Here is a 22630-nt window from a genome sequence, read left to right on the forward strand (position 1 = left end):
ATTTTCTTTATTCAGTCTGTTATTGATGGACATTTAGGTTGATTCTATGTATTTACTATTGTGAATAGTGCTGCAGTGAACATTTGTGTGCATGTGTCTTTATGGTAAAATGATTTATATTCCTCTGGGTAGTTACCCAGTAATGGGATTACTGGTCAAATAGTAGTTCTGGTTTTACCTCTTTGAGGAATCACTATGCTGCTTCCCACTATAGTTGAACTAATTTACACTCCCACCAACATTGTAAAAGTATTCTCTTTTCTCTGCAACTTCGCCAGCATCTGTTATTTTTGACTTGTTAATAGTAGCCATTCTGACTACTGTAAGATGATATCTCACTGAGGTTTTGATTTGCATTTCTCTAATGATCAGTGATATTGAGCTTTTTTTCATATGCTTGCTGGCCACATGTAAGTCTTCTTTTGAAAAGTGTCTCCTCATGTCCTTTGCCTACTTGTTCACGGGGTTGTTTTTTTCCTGTAAACTTAAGTTCCTTATAAATACTGGATATTAGACCTTTGTCAGATGCATAGTTAGCAAATATTTTCTCCCATTCTGTAGACTGTCTGTTTACTCTGTTGACAGTTTCTTTTGCTCTGCAGAAGCTCTTAAATTTAATTAGATCCCATTTGTCAATTTTGCTTTTGTTGTGATTGTTTTTGGCATGTTCATCATGAAATCTTTGCCACTTCCTTTGTCCAGGATGGAATTCCCTAGGTTGTCTTCCTAGGTTTTATAGTTTTGGGTTTTATGGATATTTAATTCATCTTGAGTTGATTTTTGTACATGGTGTAAGAAAGGGGTCCATTTTCAGTTGTCTGCACATGGCTACCCAGATATCCCAGCCCGATTTGTTGTGTAAGGAGTCCTTTCTCTATTGCTTGTTTTCTTCAGCTTTGTGGATGATCACGTGGTTATAGGTGTGTGGCCTTATATCTGGGCTCTCTATTCTGTTCTATTCGTCTGTGTGGCTGTTTCTGCACCAGTACCATTACTGTAGCCCTGTAGTATAGTTTGAAGTCAGGTAATGTGATGCCTCATGTTTTGTTCTTTTTGCTTAGGATTGCCTTGGCTATTTGGGGTCTTTTTCTGTTCCATATGAATTTTAACATAGTTTTTTTCTACTTCTGTGAAGAATGTCATTGGTAGTTTCATAGGAATAACAATCTGTAAATTGTTTTGGGTAGTATCCCATTTTAATGATATTTATTCTTTCTATCCATGAAGTAGTGTTTGATTATACTTATTAATGTAAATTCCATTTTAAAAGGCAGAATTCTTTTTTTTTTTTTTTTTTTTTTGAGATGGAGTCTCACTCTGTCACCCAGGCTGGAGTGCAGTGGAATGATTTCAGCTCACTACAAGCTCCACCTCCCAGGTTCACACCATTCTCCTGCCTCAGCCTCCCGCATAGCTGGGACTACAGGTGCCCACCACCAGGCCCGGCTAATTTTTTGTATTTTTTAGTAGAGACGGGGTTTCACCGTGTTAGCCAGGATGGTCTCGATCTCCTGACCTCGTGATCTGCCCGCCTCGGCCAAAAGGCAGAATTCTTTATCATTTTTTCTACTCTAAGTGTATCACAACTGAAGATTCGAAATATGGCTTGTGTGTGTCACATTTATGGTTCAGTTGTTTTTCTATTCATTTATTAATTAATGTTGTCATTTTTAATTGGTTATCCATCTTTTTGGTTTTGAGGTGACACAAAACAAAAATCACAGAAATAATATTAAAATATGTGTAAAAAATGAGAACCAAAATGAGAAGGAATATTGTTGAATCTTTAGGCTGAGGCATCTGTTATTAGGCAGTTGATAAACCAAGTCGTAAGATTAGTTTTAAAAGGTTGCTATGTCATTTTTGCTTAGTGTTCTAGGATGTGTAGTTACTGATTATGGATTATGCAACTCCAAAGTTATCTTAATAGGAAGAGCTTCATTGTCTCATGGGGTGAATGAATGCAACTATTAAAGTCATTTCTCTGTTCCTTGGAACAATAAATTGATGGATATAATTCATTTTCTGATTACTAATATCTTACCTGGATTTGTTTTACAGACCATCAACTTGGATCTTGTTTTTAGCCATCATTTCCAAGATTCTTGTGCTATATCTCATTTGCTTTCAACTGTCGATTTTACTGCATTGTAATTTGATAATTTAGAACCCAACACAAAAAATAAATTAAGTCGTGCTAGAATATGCACTGTACGTATATAGGGGAGTGATCTGATAAAGTGCTTTGTGCAGATATTGCAATTAGTACTGAAGTTTGGGGAGATGAGCAATCAATAGTAAAATATTAATTGGTCTTTCTATATAGATAATTTAGACACTAATATGATACATATATTACTACCTGTTTTCTTGTACTGTTTTATTAATTCATGGAATAGTGACTAATAGAAGTATTATTTAGCCTTATATATAAAACCCATAGATATAATACTACCTGTTTTCCTGTACTGTTTTATTAATTCATGGAATAGTGGCTAATAGAAGTATTACTTATCCTTATATATAAAACTCAAAATAGGCTTTTCAACAAATACCCAGTGAAGACACAAATATGTATATGTTACACACACACACACACACACAATTATATATATATATGAAGAAACCACATTTGTTAACAAATGACTAAAATTGTCATGCCTGACCCCTCCATTATTGAACATCACCTCTCCATGCCCCTTGATCTCTTTAATTTTATGATGCTATACCACCTCCATAATTTCACCCATGAATGATAGATTCCAAGCCCATCACTTTCTGTTTCTTTCTCTTTTCTTCTGCAAACACTTTTCCTTTAGACATGAGGGACCTTTGGTTACCTTCTTAAAATGTGATTATCTAGAGAATTTACAGAATGTGAAATTAATGCCTATTTGATAAAAAATAATATATAAAGCAATGCCTACAGATATTTATATATATCACACAGTTGTTATACAGATTAAATGAAATAACTGATTTAAAATCATGTAGAGCAATCCAAATACTACACCGAGTGGAAATTATCCTTTGAACTTTGACAAATTTAGGACTTATTTATTATGATAATCTGGTACTTGTTGACAAAGTACAGTAAAATAATTATTAGATACTGAAACAAGCAATATTACATTCACCCTGAGGCAATAGAAGAATGTGTGATGATAGACAAACGTTATATTTTTGCCATGAAGAATGTGTCTCTTGCTTGCTTATTATGTAAAGCCATGTTTCAAATGTTCCCTAAATCATATATCAAAATTCCAGAAAACTTAATATAGAAGAGCAACCTTTAGAATTTGTCTTATAAGTGCTATTTGAGCTTGATTATTATCAGATTTTGAAACCCTGTTAGAGAACACCACACTAACTGTTGTTGGAATGCTAGAATGAATCGGCAAACAATAAACAATTTGGAGAGGGAAGCAGCATTGATGGAATCCACTTCTCAGAGAGGTTTAGACCCAAATGTGAAAAATTAGACATGTACAATAAGTACAATAAGCAAGCTGTTTGTGGAATAAAATTTAACAAACCAGTCTTATATAATTACTGTGCCTTATTAAATTTTTTATTTTGACATCTCAAGTTTCAGAATACACAGGAAATAATTATATAAAATTGGACAGCCAATGCCCTTGCCCGCCTCTGCTTGCTGTGGTCAGTTCCTCTGAAAATACTAGGTTTATCAGTTGCTCCAATTTGTCTTTCTCCCAATGTGGTTACTTTTCTTGCAATGTTCTAGATTCCTGTCAACCTCAAGAACTACCTTATTGTTTACCCAGGCTGTAAAAGAAGCTTTGCTTGTATTTGAGACCAAGAACACAACAGTAGTGACCACCTAATATATTATGGCTGTTAAATGGTGTATTTTTGACTTCATGAAACACTGAAATAATTGGAACGATGAGATCTAAGTGGAGTTAGGATAATGGGCAGCAGATAGATATTTCTTATCTTCATGTAATACTTAAATTTGTACTATTGTAGAAATTGTACAAAAATTGTAGCATATAAGCCATTCACTCATGTGTTTGTTGTTGTAGCGTATTATCCAGTAATTCACATAGAATTCATTTAAATATGTTACAAATGAAACCAGCACTATAATGAAGAAAAAAATTAAAAAAATATTAGGGAAATTAGGCCTTGAAATTCTTCTGACAAAGCATTTGAACATTAATTGTGTGGTTTGAAATTTCTAGAATTGCATATAGTAGATGCCTAGCTCCCTTACCTACTCAGAGATGATAAAATGAACTTCCATTTTTGCTTTATATATCTTTAAATTTTCAGAGATGCTTATTTTATTTCTGCTTTTGCTTTCTCTAATTGTCATTATTGTGTCCCTCTAAATACAACTATTGCTTACCCAACCATGATGTCTTGCTGATAAAGGGCATCACTTAAATAGCATGGGCACTACTGGAACTTGTCAAAAATTTTAGTTCTTTATATCTTCTTTTGTGTTGTTTCCTTTATCAATTTCCAAACTAACATTAATCTATAGTAGGAGTGGGTTGTAGGAGAAGGGCAAAGAAATTTAAGGTTATCTTGTCACATGTTTCATGAGACAGAAAAATTAGAATGTAATTTACATACATTAAGATACGTATGTAGGCATATTTTCCCTGGATATCTGAGTTAAATGTGCCATGCTTCCATAAGACTAAGCAGTGATTATTTATATCCATATTTAGTAGCTAAATTTCTGTACTGTTCATTCAAAGAATTAAACTCAGCATTTTCAAAGAAAACTTAATAAATTTTAAAGATAATAAATTTTCAAGTGGCAAATGTGAGGGTTGAAATCAAAATCTGGAGATTGAGGTTACTTAAACATGCATGTTCACATCCTGGTAGAAGCAGAGATGAGTTCATTATACAGTAATTGAACATTGAATTAAAGACATACTAGAATATATTATCAAATATAAACTCTGTTTTGTTCACTGATGTACCTTCGGTGTCTAGAACTGTGCTTGACGTATAAAAATTGCTTAATAAGTATTTGTTGAATAAGTGGCTAAACCTCCATGAATTCATTTCATCTCAAACTCTTTATTAACTAGAGGGTGAATATTCCTTCTAGGTTGGCAACATATATATTCACTTAAGCTTTAGAAATGGCATTTTTTTCTCAATATTTCTTACCCGTTTTTAAAACCACTGAATGAATTTCCAGTTTTGAAACACATTTTAAAATGTTTTATATGATGATGGTATTGTGGAAGACAGTGTGGCAGTTCCTCAAGGATCTAGAACTAGAAATACCGTTTGACCCAGCCATCCCATTACTGGGTATATACCCAAAGGATTATAAATCATGCTGCTATAAAGACACACGCACACGTATGTTTATTGTGGCACTATTCACAATAGCAAAGACTTGGAACCAACCCAAATGTCCATCAATGATAGACTGGATTAAGAAAATGTGGCACATGGAATACTATGCAACCATAAAAAAGGATGAGTTCATGTCCTTTTTAAGGACAAGGATGAAGCTGGAAACCATCATTCTGAGCAAACTATTGCAAGGACAGAAAACTAAACACCGCATGTCCTCACTCATAGGTGGGAATTGAACAATGAGAACACTTGGACACAGGGTGGGGAACATCACACACTGGGGCCTGTTGTGGGGTGGGGGAAGGAGGGAGGGATAGCATTAGGAGATATACCTAATGTTAAATGATGAGTTAATGGGTGCAGCACATCAACATGGCACATGTATACATATGTAACAAACCTGCGTGTACCCTAGAACTTAAAGTATAATTAAAAAAATAAAAAATAAGGATAGAGTAGAACAGATTTAGAATAGATTGGGAGAGGGTGACTTCTTGGAACTAGATTGCTCTATTAATTCTTTCTGTTGTGTAGAGATATTGCAACATGCATGCAATGCTTTTATTTCTTTATTTTGCTTTTCTTTTTGGGGGGTTATCCCAGGAATTCAAGGTTGTTTTATCTTATTTTTTTTAATTTAACTTTTATTCTGAGTTCATGGGTACATGTGCATGTTTATATAAGTAAACTTGTGCAATGGGGGTTTGTTGTACAGATTATTTCATCACCCAGGTATTAAGCCTAGTACCCATTAGTTATTTTTCCTGATCCTCTCCCTCCTCCCATCTTCCAGCCTCCAATAGGCCCCAGTGTGTGTTGTTTCCCTGTATATGTCCATGAGTTCTCATCATTTAGCTCCCACTTCTAAGTGAGAATATCCTGCAATGTTTTTAAAAACAGTCTGTAGTATTCTTCTGCCAGTTGTAATAATGTGTAATACCTGAGGGTAAGATAAGAATAGAGCGATAATTTTAATTCCAATTGTCACTGCCCCATTTTCATTTCTGCTTATGTTTGCATGACATTTATAAAATCACATAAACATCCAAAACTTCTTAGATATGCTAGATTCACAGCATATAGAACACATATATCTGTGCATATTAGCTGGTAGTATCAATGGGGTATTTTTAATCTCAACTTCATAACAGAGTATAAAACCAAAAATTCACAAGACTGAATTTTGAGCAAGTTTTTATATCATGTAATCCCAATGCACATCATTGTACAAATGATGCTAAAAATACTATACCACAGGCACCAGTGTTTTTGTGTTGTTTACTAGGATAAAGAATGTCTTCAGCTCTAGCATTATTCACTATCATAAATAACATATTTTATATATGATACCAACTGCTTAACATAGGAAAGTCGCTGGATTCATAATATATGTTTTTAAAATTTTGTGATAAAAATTAATGAGATGTTTTAAGTCTACTCCTGACCTAAACTATCTCGATTGTTGCAACAGATGCATTTATTTGATTATTGATTGTAAATAGGAAGATTTCTTTTTTTCCAATTTTGTGTCTTCCAACATTGGCATATGCATATTTTAAAAAATGCGGACGTGTAGCTATGCAATGGGACAGTTATTTCATATAACACATTGCTTGGCATAATCAGAGCACAATATCCATAACAAGTTATTTATATCCTGTAGTCCTGTTTTTAGAACAATTACTAAAACTTGTTGATGTTATCGATTACCAATAAATATTAATAAATTCCTTAATTGGATACCTATATGCATTAATACATTTCTGGAATGGAATTTTAAATAACCATCTGACCACTGAGTTTTCAAAACTGCCAAATACCTTAATAGTTGCATTAACCTTCATTTAATTAGAAAAGTATAACATCTGATAGGCTTTAGCTCAGTGTGATACAAATTTAATTTTGTTTATATAATATGTCATCTACAAATACTATCCAGAAGAAGCACATCAGAATGTTTAATTATACTAGAGATTAAAAGATATTTAACATATAAACTTGAGAATAAATAGAGAATAAGAATTGAGAATTACGAAAGGAAACTGAAGATAAAATTTGCAGATTTTAAGAAAATCAAAATTCCTCATTGAATTTTGTCAGAAGAGTTCAAGAACAAATAATTTTAAAGCTTTCAGTGAGTGAAAAATAATAGGGAGAAGTAGCAAGAGGGGTTGATTTTTGACTCACTTTCAACTCAGTACTGTTTTTAAATGCCTTTCTTATTTTCAAGCCCTTCTCAAGCTGTTCCTTGAAGTTGTATAATTCCTGTTAGTCTATAGATGTGAAAACCCATTTTTATATGAACTACTTTCTGCGTTCTATAAACATAAATTCTCAGGGTTGGGACTTCTAGTTTGGACGTCATCTACCAAATCCATATATCTAAAGCAAATATAGTAGATCTAATCTGGTGGTCCAGTACCTCCAAAGATATGGAATACACCCCTGAAATATCCTGAAACCTTTTTTTTTTCAGAATCCTTTAATCAGCAGTTATGTCAATCTGAAATTTCCTTACTTTTACTTTATATTAATAGCTATCCTTGTTTTTCTTATCCAAAGAAAAATCCTCTAATCCCCTTTTCACATGATGGTTGTTACCATGTTTAGGCATTAGTCACATCAACCCCTCTCCTCTCCCAAACTTCTCTTCTTCACATCAAACTTTATTAGTCCCTCCTTTATAATGATTCCTTGCCTCCTTTTATCCAGATCAATTTTTTTTCACTTTGATGCCCAGAGCTGAAGAAATGGACTATTGTATAAATTATTCATTGCCGAGAGAATAATTGCATTTTAAACCTATATTATAACAAAGAATAATGATTATACTTTGTGATTTGTAACAAATACCCTTTATTTTCCCTTAACTATTGAATTAAATATTTTAATTATTTGTATTCTCTTTAACTATCTTGGTATATTAAAGTATTATCTTTTATATATTTATCAATGGTGGACACTTTTATAGGCACTCTGTGTCATTTTTGATACTGTAGGTATCTTATTTCATTTATCTTTATTCTTTATTCTTAATGTACAAATTCATACTATTTGATTCAGAACAAATTCATCACTAATTAACAGAGTGTCAATTATGCTAACATCTCATTTAGTGATTTTAATTTAAAACAGTTTTTGTTAACATGCATGTTTAGGGTTGGCTTCTTAATAATTTCTTCTTCCTCCTCTCTCTCCTCTTCTCTTGGTCAGTGTTGTGCGGGTTAATACAACAAACTGTAACAAGTGTACCTGGTATGGACTTGTTGTCCGGGACGTACATTTTCGCGGTCCTGCTAGCATGCGTGGTGTTCCACTCTGGCGCCCAGGAGAAAAACTACACCATCCGAGAAGAAATGCCAGAAAACGTCCTGATAGGCGACTTGTTGAAAGACCTTAACTTGTCGCTGATTCCAAACAAGTCCTTGACATCTGCTATGCAGTTCAAGCTAGTGTACAAGACCGGAGATGTGCCACTGATTCGAATTGAAGAGGATACTGGTGAGATCTTCACTACTGGCGCTCGCATTGATCGTGAGAAATTATGTGCTGGTATCCCAAGGGATGAGCATTGCTTTTATGAAGTGGAGGTTGCCATTTTGCCGGATGAAATATTTAGACTGGTTAAGATACGTTTTCTGATAGAAGATATAAATGATAATGCACCATTGTTCCCAGCAACGGTTATCAACATATCAATTCCAGAGAACTCGGCTATAAACTCTAAATATACTCTCCCAGCGGCTGTTGATCCTGACGTAGGAATAAACGGAGTTCAAAACTACGAACTAATTAAGGTGCGTTTTAAAATCACTTTGTTAAAGATATCATCTCATTTTTTAAAGAGTAAAATAAAATGATATTAATGTATTTCAAATTTCGAGTAAGCCACCACCCCAATTTTTCAAAATTTATGTAATTTAAAGCATAGTGGAGAAAATTCATCAAAGCAGTTTTTGCAATTACATGAGGATTATGAATTTTCATGGTATGTATATTCATTTTCAAACAGTTGTGTTTTCATTAATCTGTAAAGGGATCAGACAAGGAGGTCAGCCCTGCTACTTACAAATCAGTAGTTTGCCCAGCTTCATTCTTTTAATCTGTCCAGTCATGCTTCTGCCAAAAACTTGACATAAGCAAATCATTAAGAATGAATCTATAAATCTGATTATCAATTTTTCCTAGTGATTACTTTAGATACACAAATTTTATCTTGCCATTTGATATGGTGCCAAATAAATCTATTTGAGAGGTGACTAGAATAATTTAATTTATTACTAGCATTTCTGAACATATATAGATAAATATTTTTCATGAGGATTTCAAGGTAAGGCAAGGTCTTTAGCATATCCTGAATCATCAAATTGAGATTAAATTTTATTCAATGTTCTGTTAATGTTAAATATTTTCATTTTTTTACAATTATTTGAAAACAGTGTTCATTTGTTGTAAAGGGTAAGTAAGCCTTTTAACAAAAAAGATTCAATCAGTTAATTTGAATAACGTATTCTGGCTTGATTTGGGTCTTAGGATGGAGAAGGTAGAGAGAAGAATAGATAGAATATTTGGTATTCTTCAAAATATGTGCAGAGGGGCCACATTTATCAAGTTAATGATCAATTCTTTTTAATTATTTATATGATATAAAGAGTAATAGATAACTCAGATTTGGGTATGTGAAATAGTACAATGCACTTGAATGATCTTGGAAAATATATGTTAATGAAATAACAAATGTGCATGTTTCAGATAGATATGTTCAGGGGATTTTCACACTTTTCTAAATATTCTGCCAAACTATGAGCTATATATAACTAGTGTTAAAAATATGCCCCAAAACATATAAATAAGACATTCTGATATATATCATCTGAAGGTTTTGACCTGGAGGATATATAATATGGGAAAATTGCTCAACTGATGCTGATCTATTGTAAAGATATATTTGTTTATAAATTCACTCAGAAATGGAAGGCTACAGACCTCTTGAGCAAATTTTAGTGAAATGCAGATATGTTTGAGTATATGAAGTGAAAACAGAAAGAGAAGGATTTGGAAAGAAGGGAACCCTTGAATACTGTTGGTGGGAATGTAAATTAGTACAACCACTAAGGAGAACAGTTTGGAGGTTCCTCAAAAAAACTAAAATTTGGATGATTTTTAAATGAGCACTTTGGGGTGAAGTTCCTGCAATGACATCTCCTTATCTGATGAAATGGAAAAATATTCAGGAGTCAGATAGATATGGATCACAGTTTTGTGCTTACCTCTTACCAGACATGCTACTTTCAGCTTAATCTTCTTGACCTTTAATTTCTTCAGTCGTAATATGAGGATGATAATTATCACAGGGGCAGAATTGGGAAGAATAAGCACTTAGTATGGAGTAGACATACCTGCATAAAAGATTTTTGAAGATGCTTTAAAACATTTAAGTACTTATAGAAATGCGAGGCTTATCACTTGACATAATAAATTGAATAACAGAGTGGATAGTCTCTCTCTAAAGCAACACTTCACAACAGAATTTTCTGCAAGGACGGTAATCTGCGTGAGAACAATGCAGTAGCCACTAGTCACACATAGCTATAGAGTCCTTGAAAGTACTTAGTAGCTAGTGCTACTAAGGAACTAAATGTTTAATTAATTCCATTTTAATTTTAATAGCCACATGTGGTTAGTGGCTATCATATTGAACAGCACAGCCTAAACAAATAAAAAATGTTTATTTGGACAATAAAAATTAATAGATAAAATCAAAATGAGACCTTACCAAGTTTAAATCAGATATTAGCAATAGGGTCTCTTCAACTGACCATCTTGACAAATGTGTTGTTTTAAAATGTAGTGCTTTATTCAAAGAATAATTTTGTCATGTCTCCCTTAGGGCAGCTTAATGAACTTCCAAGAAATTTCTGATTTGTCTTGAAAGCTGCTTAACTAATTCAAATAAAACAAATAAGCCTGCTGGCATAATTTTAGCTTCGTTAAAATATGCTTTCATTTGACATTCTTTGAAAGATTGTCAGCAAATTACAAAAGGTCTCACTACAGGTTCTTAGATGAGTCTTAGAAATGCTCTAAAATTTCTTTCTGTTTTAGAATGTGTGATAAGCCTAAAGTAACTATATGATGTGCCTAAAGTACTGGGGCATTTTTATGGCCCCGTGGACAAATACTGTTTTGACTGCTTGTTAAAAATAATGAGAATGGAACACAAAGCATAGCCCCCGGCATGCAGAGGGCCATGACATGGGTGACTTTAACTGAATGCACTTTGACTTGCAAAAAGGCCCTGTCATGAAAGTGACATATATGCTATGGGAAAGGAGACTTAAAGAAAAAGAGAGAAAAGAAGCATGTGTTGATTCATCCATAAACTTTAGTAAATTTTACAATGTGAAATAAGTAGGCCAACCATAATAATTTCTTTTAAAAATCCCTTTGTCCTGCAGAATAGGATGAGAATTTAATTAATATTAATTTGCTCTACTTTTGTTGAATAGACAAGAATAGCAAAATCACCGTTTATCCTAACTAGGCTAATATAAAATGTATATGAATAGTTCAAATAGCAAAGGGAGAGAAGGGAGAAATATAGAGAAAAATTCTAGGAAAAAAGCTCAATTTAAATATTTAAATAGGTCAATTTATACATGAAGGCGTCCTACTATTTACTATTTGATATTAATTAACTGAAATTAAAGGCATTGGTGGAAAATATTTATTAAATGTTTAAAATGTATGTAGTATAAAATTTCATAAGACTTAAAACTTAGAATATTGATTTCTAAAACTAATATATACATATATCAATTTAGCTTACCTTTTTATGAGTTTCAGTATACCTTGGCACAAACAGGGCAAGTATTATTTCACATTTTAAATATTTGGAAAATGAGTTTCAGAGTGATAATGTATTATGCTTATCATCATATGACTGGTAAATGAGAGAGGTAGGAACCAGAGTGCAGTTCCTGACTCCTAATCAACAGACAGATTGTAGATGGATAGATAACCTTCAGAGCAGGATCACTGCAAGTTCATGATACAAAAGGAAAAGAGTGAAAGAAAGAAAAAAGACTGGGTGCAGTGGCTCACACCTGTAATCCCAGCACTTTGGGAGGCTGAGGCAGGTGGATTACTTGAGGTTAGGAGTTCGAGACCGGCCTGGCCAACACAGTGAAACCCCGTCTCTACTAAAAAAATACAAAAAAAAAAAAAAAATTAGCCAAGCATGGTCGCGGGAGGCTGAGGCAGGAGAATCACTTGAATTTGGGAGGCAGAGGTTGCAGTGAGCCGAGATTGCGCCATTGCAGTCCAGCCCGGGTGACAGTGAGAGACTCTGTCTCCAAAAAAAATAAATAAATAAAATTTAAAAAAATTAAAAAGAGAAGAAGTGGGGGAATGAAGTGATTACCAAGTAATTCTGCTTGTTTAAAAAATAAGTAAAAATAAAACTTACTTATGTGACTTTGATGCGATTAATTTTCAACTTTTCAATGGATCATGTTCCTCTCTAAAGAAAAAAAATCATCTATAAGAGTTCTTGATGTTATTAATAGTTGCCACTTAAAAAAGAATCCAGATTTGAAACCTTCTCTTTTCTCTCTTTCAAGTAAAATCATACTGCAATGCTAATTCCCTATATACATATAGCTATTTACATACTCACACACATCGTACTACACATTGCAGTATTTGAAAGAACTGTTGTTCAGGAGTAGGAAATCACAGATCTCTTTAACTTTCACTTTTTAATTCAGATGGCCTGTTATTTATAAAGCTTTTTAAAATATTGTAAGTATTTTTTGACAGGGAAGCCAACATTTTCACAAATAGAAACATCCCTCAAGCACCGAGTCTGACTCAGAATATGTATATAAACCACAGGGACTTCCTTCTTTTCTCATGGTAGGAACTCAGGGGAAATTAGTTTATATAATGATGTTACAGTTATTTTTATTTTCTGCTTCAAATTTCCATCTTCCCTGGCGTATATCAACAGTCACATTTCTGTACTAGCCCAGTGACAGTGTGCTGATTGATTTCCTTAAGGCAGGCATGACAGTGTTTCAAAGGTTGACAATTTTTGTTGACAGAACGTGAAGATCAACTTTTTCTCAGATTACTGATCCTACTCAAAGCCTTCCCTTGTTTCTACCCATCCCATAAGGCATCCTCATCTTTTCCATGAATCTCAAATGATCATTTAATCTGGGGTAGCCTTTTAACATAGCCAAGATGTTTGGGCCCTTGTTTCTATTTTAAGTAAACATCTTCCCCATTGATCAAGAGCTGAACTGCATTTATGAAACTAAGGTTAGAATTAGATTTGTTTTGCGATCTGGGGTTAGAAAATCTAAATTGTGAAAAATCTCACCTACCACAAGATTTAGAAATCTTGATTTAAATTGCCGAGAATGAGACATCAAATAATACATTGTGAAGACAAAGAGCAAGCAAACTTTGTTGTTCTGAAGAAATTAATATTTGTTAACATTATGTAACTATAACTCAAAGTGATGTGTAACATTAGAAGTGAGTAAAGATTCATTGATATCAGTGCAGAGAGAATATACTATAACAATGAGTATAACAATTTTAGAAAACTTACTTGGTTTATTTGCCTCCAAGAGGCTCAGAAGAGTTTGAATATAATGATTTCCTCATTTTTTCAAATATAAAATGAAGTTTCACTTAAAATTTCTCCATTTCAGCTTTAAGATTACTTGATTTTATATTCTCTGAATTCTATAATTTGCATATTAATATTTTTGATCTAGTGTTAAAAAGCAAAAGAGATGACAATCAAATGCTAATGACTATGAGGTTTCTGAAAGCTGGGGTTATTATCAAAGTATACTTCCAGTGGGGAAAAAATGACAACATAAAACTCATTGTCTTCATAAATTAATCTTTATTAATGCTGTCAGATCTTAACAAATGAGAGTGTGACACTAATAGAATTAAGTTACTTTTGACTTCATTACTATTATCAGAGTCTTGGTTAGTGTTCATCGTCCACTAATGCCTTTTGTTAAATACATCTGTTATTAATAATCCCACACTATGGATGGACCCTTATGGAACATAAGTTGGACATTGTAAGTAGTTCAATTCTGGAATTTATAAATTGAGACTCTGAAGAACAAATGTGTTCCCAAATCTGAATGATCTACTCACATTGTGCCTCTTAACTTAGTATTACCAACTAACTATAAGAAGCACCCCTAAATTTTATGTTATTAGGTACAGATTTATTGATCTGTTATTTCATTCTCCACTGTATCTAAATAAAAATAAATTTGAACTTAATATTATTCTTGCCAAAGGAAATGACTTAAATCCTAAAATAAAAACATGTTTTTATAAGACAAAATTAATTGGTATAGAATTATTTAATGAAAACATGAGGTTGTATTACACAGATCTAATTGTCTTTAACAATTTTGATCAATGATAATAATCTAAGATTACAAATATCCCAATGAGGGTAGTTTTCTTGGCATAAATTATTCTTTTTGTCTACACTGATTTATATTGATTATATAACAACACTGCCGTGGAGACACTCTCTTAGTGAACTGAAGTATGATCTCTCAATCTTAGATAAAATAAATTGATGGATTGGTAAGATTTCTGTATCAGAGGTGGTGACACCTTGTATGAGAAGTGATGATAAAAGCAATAAGATTATTCTGCAGAAAACTTTCTGAGTTTGTTTGAGTTTTATCTATAAAATAATGTATCTATCTTCATGATTTTACCAGGGTATGAGTTTCGACCAGTTTTTGATGGAATTGGTCTTTAGCAAAAACCATAAAGTGCAGATGAAAACTAATTCTCACTTAAAAATCAAATACTGAAGAAATTAATATTCTCCCTTTGTATTTATCAGTCTACAGTCATCTTCACAAAACTAATCATGAATGAATAATTAAATAATCTAGTAGCCTAATAGACCAAATAAATTGCTTTGACCACAAATTAAATTTTAGTAGATTGTTGTTCAAGTGTCTTTTAATTTCCCAGTGCAGGTAGATGTCACTGGAGGAAGGAAAATATTGAGTCTAATTTAATTAAATAACACAGAACTTAATTTTCTTAATTATTTTTGAAATGTCCTTTATTCATTGGTCTTTTGCTTGCACAAATTATATCTTCACCAATCTATTCTACAAATAGGTAATAAAGTGTTTTATCCATAAAATGTTAAATATCTATTACTGGAGCACTAAGGGCATCAAAGTAGAATACATGTGGACACACACGTTTTAGCAATTAAAACTATAAAAATATCGCTAGTTATCTATTTTTTATTTCCTTTGAAATAGAAGAAGTACTTCTAGGTGAACAATCATAAGAAACCTATTGCTTATTCTTTATACATTGGAAGAATATTTAGTGGTAGCATGTTTTAATTGCTGCATGCACATATCTCTATACTTGCTGGTAAACTGAGGAAAGTAGTATAACGTCATATATAGGAAACATATTTTAAAAGACATATTTTGTAAAGTAAGTGTGAATTTTGTTTCATTAAACAAAACGAAGGATTTTAAAAGTTGAAAATCATAAAATGAAGTTTTGGATTATCTAACCTAAATTACATTTGTCTTTGCGATCTCACTTAATCCGGAATTTTATTTTATGTAGAGTATTATCATGAATATTTCTCATCCTTTTACTTATTTTATATATAGAAGTTCATTATTTTAAGCTTCTTCAATACAATGAAGTGAAATTCTAAAGAATGAAAAGCTGTTCTATTAAATTTTGTCTAGATGTAACAATAACTGACTGCTAACTAATATCTTAGTCTAATTCCAGTAATCTAAATTTAACACATATTTAATGAGTGCTCAATGTACAGTCTTGAGGGATAAAAAATGTGTTTGGAAAACAGTCAAGTGTCCCCAAGGAGGTTAATAACAGGCATTATCAGGATTATATTTTTGCTCTAATTATAGTAAAGAGGAAAGCATATTTATTTTATATACACATACATACGTGTGTGTGTGTGTGTGTGTGTGTATATCTTTTTTCTTTCTTTTTCTTTCTTTTTTTTTTTTTTGAGACAGCCTTGCTCTGTTGCCCAGGCTAGAGTAGAGTGCAGTGGCACGATGGCACGATCTCGGCTTACTGCAACCTCTACCTCCTGGGTTCAATTGATGCTCCTGCCTCAGCCTCCTGAGTAGTTGGGACTACAGACGTCTGCCACAAAGCTTGGCTAATTTTGTTGTTGTTACTGTATTTTTAGTAGAGACAGAGTTTCACCATTTTGGCCAGGGTCTCAAACTCCTGACCTCCAGTGATCCTCCCACCTCGGCCTCCCGAAATATCGTGGTTACAGGCATGAGCCATCACACTTGGCCATGTTTATTATGTTATAAGAACATTTTATCTTAAATTGATCATGCTGCCATTAAGAAAATGGAATTATTTAAAGTTTTATTGTTTCACAAAAGTTAAAATTTTATATCTATTTTTAGTAGATTTTTACCAAGCACTCTCATTAACTTATGATATCTTATTTTGTTACTAGGTTTGCAATTATGGCAGTAATACTTTTTGCCAATATTTACCTGCACAATCATTTTGAGACTGGAAATAAAACCTTTTGATGACAATGGTAATTCTTGTGCTAGTTGTGGTAATTACCTAAGTCTTTCTATTATCTTAATTCTCAAACTTGTTATCTGTGCCTACAATTCCTCTCCTATATAATAGAGAAAATTAAAATTATCCTTATGTAGCATGCAGGGATATTATAAAAGCTAATGATATGAGTAAAATCTTTAAAGTTTGCTGAGTACCCTGAAGAAAACTGTTCTGTAAACAATAGTTATGGGTTTTACTGTGTAGGTTGAGGTTATAGTCTTTCACAATTTTTCTAAGAGTTGATGCTTTTTACTCCTTAAAAAGCCTACTTTACGACTTAAACTTAGTTTTCCATACATATTTTATGTATGTATACAGAGAAAAATATGACAACATTAATCTATTTCTTAATCAGTGCCACTGGCTCTACATTTTTTTCTGGACCTAGTTCAGTTTTTGTTTTGTTTTGTTTTAAGTCTTCCATTTACCCTCTTTGGCTTATCTCTTGAATCGAATGTCCCCTCTTCTTTTGTCTTTGTCTCTTCCTGGCCCTCCATATGACAGTGATACTGCTAATATGAGTACTTTCTCATATACTGCCTCTACCGTCTGGAATTGCTTTATTTACATCTCATTCATATGCCCTTATTTTTTTTAAAAAAGACTTCATCTCTTGTCTTTTCTTTTTTCAAGCTGAGAACTTATTTTTCTATCCCTTTTCTAAGACAATCACGACTGTTTTTTTTTTCCAGTAGATTTTGTAGAACAGGTATGTAATAACACACTTGAACTTTTTTATTTTTAATTATTCTAAATTAAATAGGTTTTAAAATATCCTTTTTCAAGCAGCAGATTTGCTATAACAAGCCTTTCCTGGATGCTAGTATGTTTTTCTGGCTTATAAGAGAGCCAAGATATCCTCTGAGGACAAGAGTTGTTTAGAAGAATTCATTTAAAATAGTTTGACCAGGGAAATATAGCAGAATAAACAGTCTGCATCCTAAGGACAGTGGAACAAGAGGAGCATTGCTGTCAGTAATGAAAATAATGAAGTAAATGGCTAACAGAAGAACAAAGTTGTGTTCTAGATAATAATATACTGCCTCTACGGTCTGGATGCATGAATTCTAGAGAAACAATTTAATGGACTATAAATAAATTAAGAAGTTTAAGACTTTATAGATTACTTTTAGTTGAACAGAGTGCTTTATTTAAGTCACTGAATGATTACATGGATGAATTTTAGGTTGCATATAGATATCAAAAAGCCAAAGAATATGGTCGTGCTTAGTTACAAACTAATGAATATTCAATTAACTCCCATTAAACTACCTTCAATAAATAAGTAAATATAAAATGAAGGCTACTTACATTGTTTGAATACACAATATAGTAAGATTCTGATGCTGATTATTTGATTTTCTATTTAGTGGTTTCATACTGCTTTGGCTTGGAGGATGTAGGTATTTAACAGATCCTGTGTGTTTCAGGAGGCATTTAAATATTTTAATTTTGCTGTGAGGAAAGTTATTCCTAAGGGATCAGTCACAGATAGCTATATTACCGCCATCAAATGCATCATTTTCCTAGATTCCAACCCCTATGTAGAAATCTCCAAGTTGAAGAAGTAACAATGATCATGCTATCAATGTTTAATCCTTTGGAAACCATAGTAATGGTATAGGAATGCACCTTTTTAACTAGAAGTACTCATGGGCCTGGAAAAATGAAAATGACCTCATTGGGGAATGGATATACGGCCTTAAATTGGAAAATCATTGGCTGGCTTCTGTATAGGCTATTTATAGCCTATTTATTCATCTGTAGCTTTTAAGATTCTAAACATTTCTCTATAATCTATTTTCCCTATAGTTCGAGGTTAATTATACTCTGTTTATCTATATGTTTAAGATCAAATACCTAACTGCTAAAATGAAAGCATTTACATATAGCTAGAGCTCTCACACAGAAAACTAGTTTATATGTAAGGTAACCAGTTTAATAAAACTGATAATCTCTTTAGCTATTAGAAATTGGATTTTAATTATTTATCTAATAGACAAGACTTCTTAAGCTATATTTTTCTACTCAAATATAATTATACTAATGGAAATGTAAGTAATTTAAAATTTTTCTCCGTTTTGTGGATGTTTTGTAAATTGTAATCTCATTGTAACTATGTCTGGTGTTCTACAATCTAGACTATAAAGGTGAGGGGCAAAAAAAAGATTTCTTTCTGAAATAATGTTTTACATTACTATTTTACACCACAAAATAGTGACTGGCCTTATTTAGGTATTGATTAATGTAAGAAATGGCATTTTACCCAATAATCTTCCTGTTATTACCAGGCAACTATGGAATTTAGTGACGCAATTATTTTTGTTTCTTTTTCTCATCTTAAGGAATAAGTTCTTAATTAGATTAGATACAGCTATAAGTAAACATAAACTATGTTCTTATGTAACCTCAAGAGCTATTTTAGGCCGGGCGCGGTGGCTCACGCCTGTAATCCCAGCACTTTCGGAGGCCTAGGCGGGCGGATCACGAGATCAGGAGATTGAGACCATCCTGGCTAACATGGTGAAACCACGTCTCTACTAAAAATACAAAAAAATTAGCCGGGCGTGGTCGCGGGCGCCTATAGTCCCATCTACTTGGGAGGCTGAGGCAGGAGAACGGCGTGAACCCGGGAGGCAGAGCTTGCAGTGAGCCCAGATCGCGCCACTGCACTCCAGCCTGGGCGACAGAGCAAGACTCCATCTCAAAAAAAAAAAAAAAAAAAAGAGTTATTTTAAAGTGTCTCCATGCCTTGTTACACAGTTCATTGACAATTGTTTAATCTGTTGCTGCTAAGTTTCCTTAAATTCGTGATTATTTCAATGAGTTAGTGACAGTTTATTCACCCATATTTGTGGTGCATTGCCACAAGGAATTATTGACACTTCTTTTTAATGACAACAGCTTTTTTGTTTTGTGTTTACAGTGTGATGTTGAGATTTTTGTTGTTTCCTCACAAATAACTGACTGCATAACTCTATGCTTTCCTACATGGTTAGCAATTGCTATTTCATGAATAATTGGATTTGCTTTCCTAGTTGCAGTTATCAGTCGGTGCTTCTTAAAAAGATAACTTTATTTTGATGACTGCTTAGGCAATATTTATTATTAAGTATTGCTTTCTCAAATGATTTTTCACAGAGGCAGTGGACAAATGGTTTGACCTGTACAGTGTACAGTGTACAAAGATTCATTTTGTAGCTTAAAGAATGAATTATCTTTGTGTCCTTTGTGTGTGTGTGTGTGTATTATAGAGACAGGGTCTCACAATGTTGCCCAGGCTGGAGTGTAGTGGCTTTGCACAAGCACAATCATGGCATGCTACAGCCTTGAACTCCTGGGTTCAATCAATTCCCCTGCCTCAGCCTCCTGAGAAGCTGAGACTACAGGCTGGCACAACCAGGCCCAACGTTTTTTGTACATTTTTTATCTATATTTTATCCTCATATGAATTTTTGTTATCTATTTGCCTTGTATAATATTAGGATGGGTATATCATTTATCCTCCAAATTAAGACAATGTGGGCATTAAATTAAACAGAGACAACCAGAATATATAGTCACAATATTTAAAACCCCAAATTTCTACAGTAGTTCCTTCTTTTCCATTTTACATCCTTCTTCTCAAGGTCTGGTCTACCTTGAGCCAGAGAGCTTCCATCTTCTGCAAAACATCAATGGGTCAACTATTACTTGCACAAACTTGAACTTCACTCTGTTTTAATTTAACAGAGCGACTCTCAAGCTGACTTGGTTCTATTGGCAAAAGACTAGCTTCTGAAGAATTGTCTAACAGCAGAAATGCTGTCATCAAGCTTACATAGGGTGAATTTTTTTCTGAGCTGGCATTGTTCATCTAATGCAGTGTTTTCTAAAGCTAAATTTTACACACACAAAAAAAAACAGACATGGAAAACGGGCATAATTGCATTTAGAATTCTGTTTTGGACATAAGATTTCTATTTCCTTTGACATTATTCAAATAGATGAAGACTATGTCGTTTGCTTCTATACACTGATCCACAAAATGTAGGAGGGATTAAATGTCTTGCCAAGTTACTAAACAAGTACAGTTTTCAGAAGCTCAATGTGTGACTGAGTTTCTCCTTTTCTACACATATTTCCCTAAATAGCCATTTGTCTACAGGCCACTTGAGTATAGCCTGAAGACAGGATGAGATACAGAACCACTTGAGCAGCTTTCCAAAATGAAGTTTTAGATTGTAGAGCCAAAGCTTTGAGTGGTTTTTGTAAGAGAGGAATCTTTTTTTTTTTTTTTTTTTTTTTTTTTTTTGAGACGGAGTCTCGCTGTTGCCGAGGCTGAAGTGCAGTGGCGCGATCTCGGCTCACTGCAGACTCCGCCCCCCCCGGGGGTTCACTCTATTCTTCTGCCTCAGCCTCCCGAGTAGCTGGGACTACGGGCATATTCTTTATGAGTTTATCTCCATGGACATATTCTTCATAAATACTTAGAACAGCTTATACTGTCTTCTATTATACTGGCTTGAAGATAATTGATACCATTGATACAGGATCAAGTGTTGTCTTTCTTTGTTCATCTACATTACAAAACATGGTGTCACCAATAATCTAATTGTTTTTGTTATACTTTCCTATTTTACTGGTCTGAAGATAATCGATACCATTGATTTGGGATCAAATTTGTATTTTGCTGTTTGTCTCCATTCATCAACAATACAAAATGTGCTGTCACCCATAATAGTTTAATTGTTTTTGCATTGTATGTTTTGGATTTCTACATTCATTTGCCTAAATTTTTCACTCAGGGTTTTGGATATTATATATTTCATATGCAGCATGTATCATCTGATGGTGACTTAAATGCCTGTATCCTATTATAACAGAACTAATCACTTTTCTAAAGATAAGTTTGGTCCACAAAAAAATTTCTGCGTGCATTGACTCATTGAACCTGATACGATGAAGACTTCTACTTTACAATTCAACTATGCATATCAGGATTACTGATTTCTTTATATGACATTACTTACGAAAAGAAGTAATTTTATGAATTACTAAACACTTTCCAAATATGTTTATTTTGAAACTTGCCTTTAATTAATGAGATAGCTTGAATATTTTAGCATAGTCCCTAATAAAAATAACTGAATTAAATTTAAGTATCTAGTCAATAGAGTTAATAGCAATTGCTATAAACCTAAATAATTATGGTGATAATAAAAATCAAGACGTGGTATAGAGTCTTGGTATAGAGTTCTTTTGATAATAAAAATACGAGACGTGGTATAGAGTTCAGTTAGCTTAATAATCTAATGTTTTACTAGTCTACATTCAATTTTAGAGTAATGATGTTGAAAATGCAAATTACTTATTATTAGGTTCCTTAACTGTACTATTTATTTTTTTTTTAGTTTTTTAAAACTTTTATTTTAGGTTTAAGAGTACATGTGCAGGTTTGTTACAAAGGTGAACTCCTGTCTTGGGGGTTTATTGTACAGATTAATTCATCACCCGGGTACTAAGACAAGTAAGTACCCAATAGTTATTTTTTTCTGTTTCTCTCTCTCCTCTCGCCCTCCACCCTAAAGTAGGCCCAATATCTGTTGTTCCCTTCTTTGTGTCCAAGAGT

General features: G+C 33.1%; 1 protein-coding gene across 1 annotated transcript in view; it reads left to right on the top strand.

Annotated features, from left to right (window-relative positions):
- PCDH11X (protocadherin 11 X-linked) overlaps nt 1–22630 on the top strand; it is a 787481-nt gene that overhangs the window by 40695 nt on the left and 724156 nt on the right. Inside the window, exon 4 of the mRNA XM_030807651.1 lies at nt 8566–9149. Coding sequence (XP_030663511.1) covers nt 8566–9149 — 584 coding nt within the window. The remainder of the gene's footprint in view (nt 1–8565; nt 9150–22630) is intronic.

Source organism: Nomascus leucogenys, chromosome X (genome assembly GCF_006542625.1).
Source record: "Nomascus leucogenys isolate Asia chromosome X, Asia_NLE_v1, whole genome shotgun sequence".
In the NCBI taxonomy this organism is placed as follows: domain Eukaryota; kingdom Metazoa; phylum Chordata; class Mammalia; order Primates; family Hylobatidae; genus Nomascus; species Nomascus leucogenys.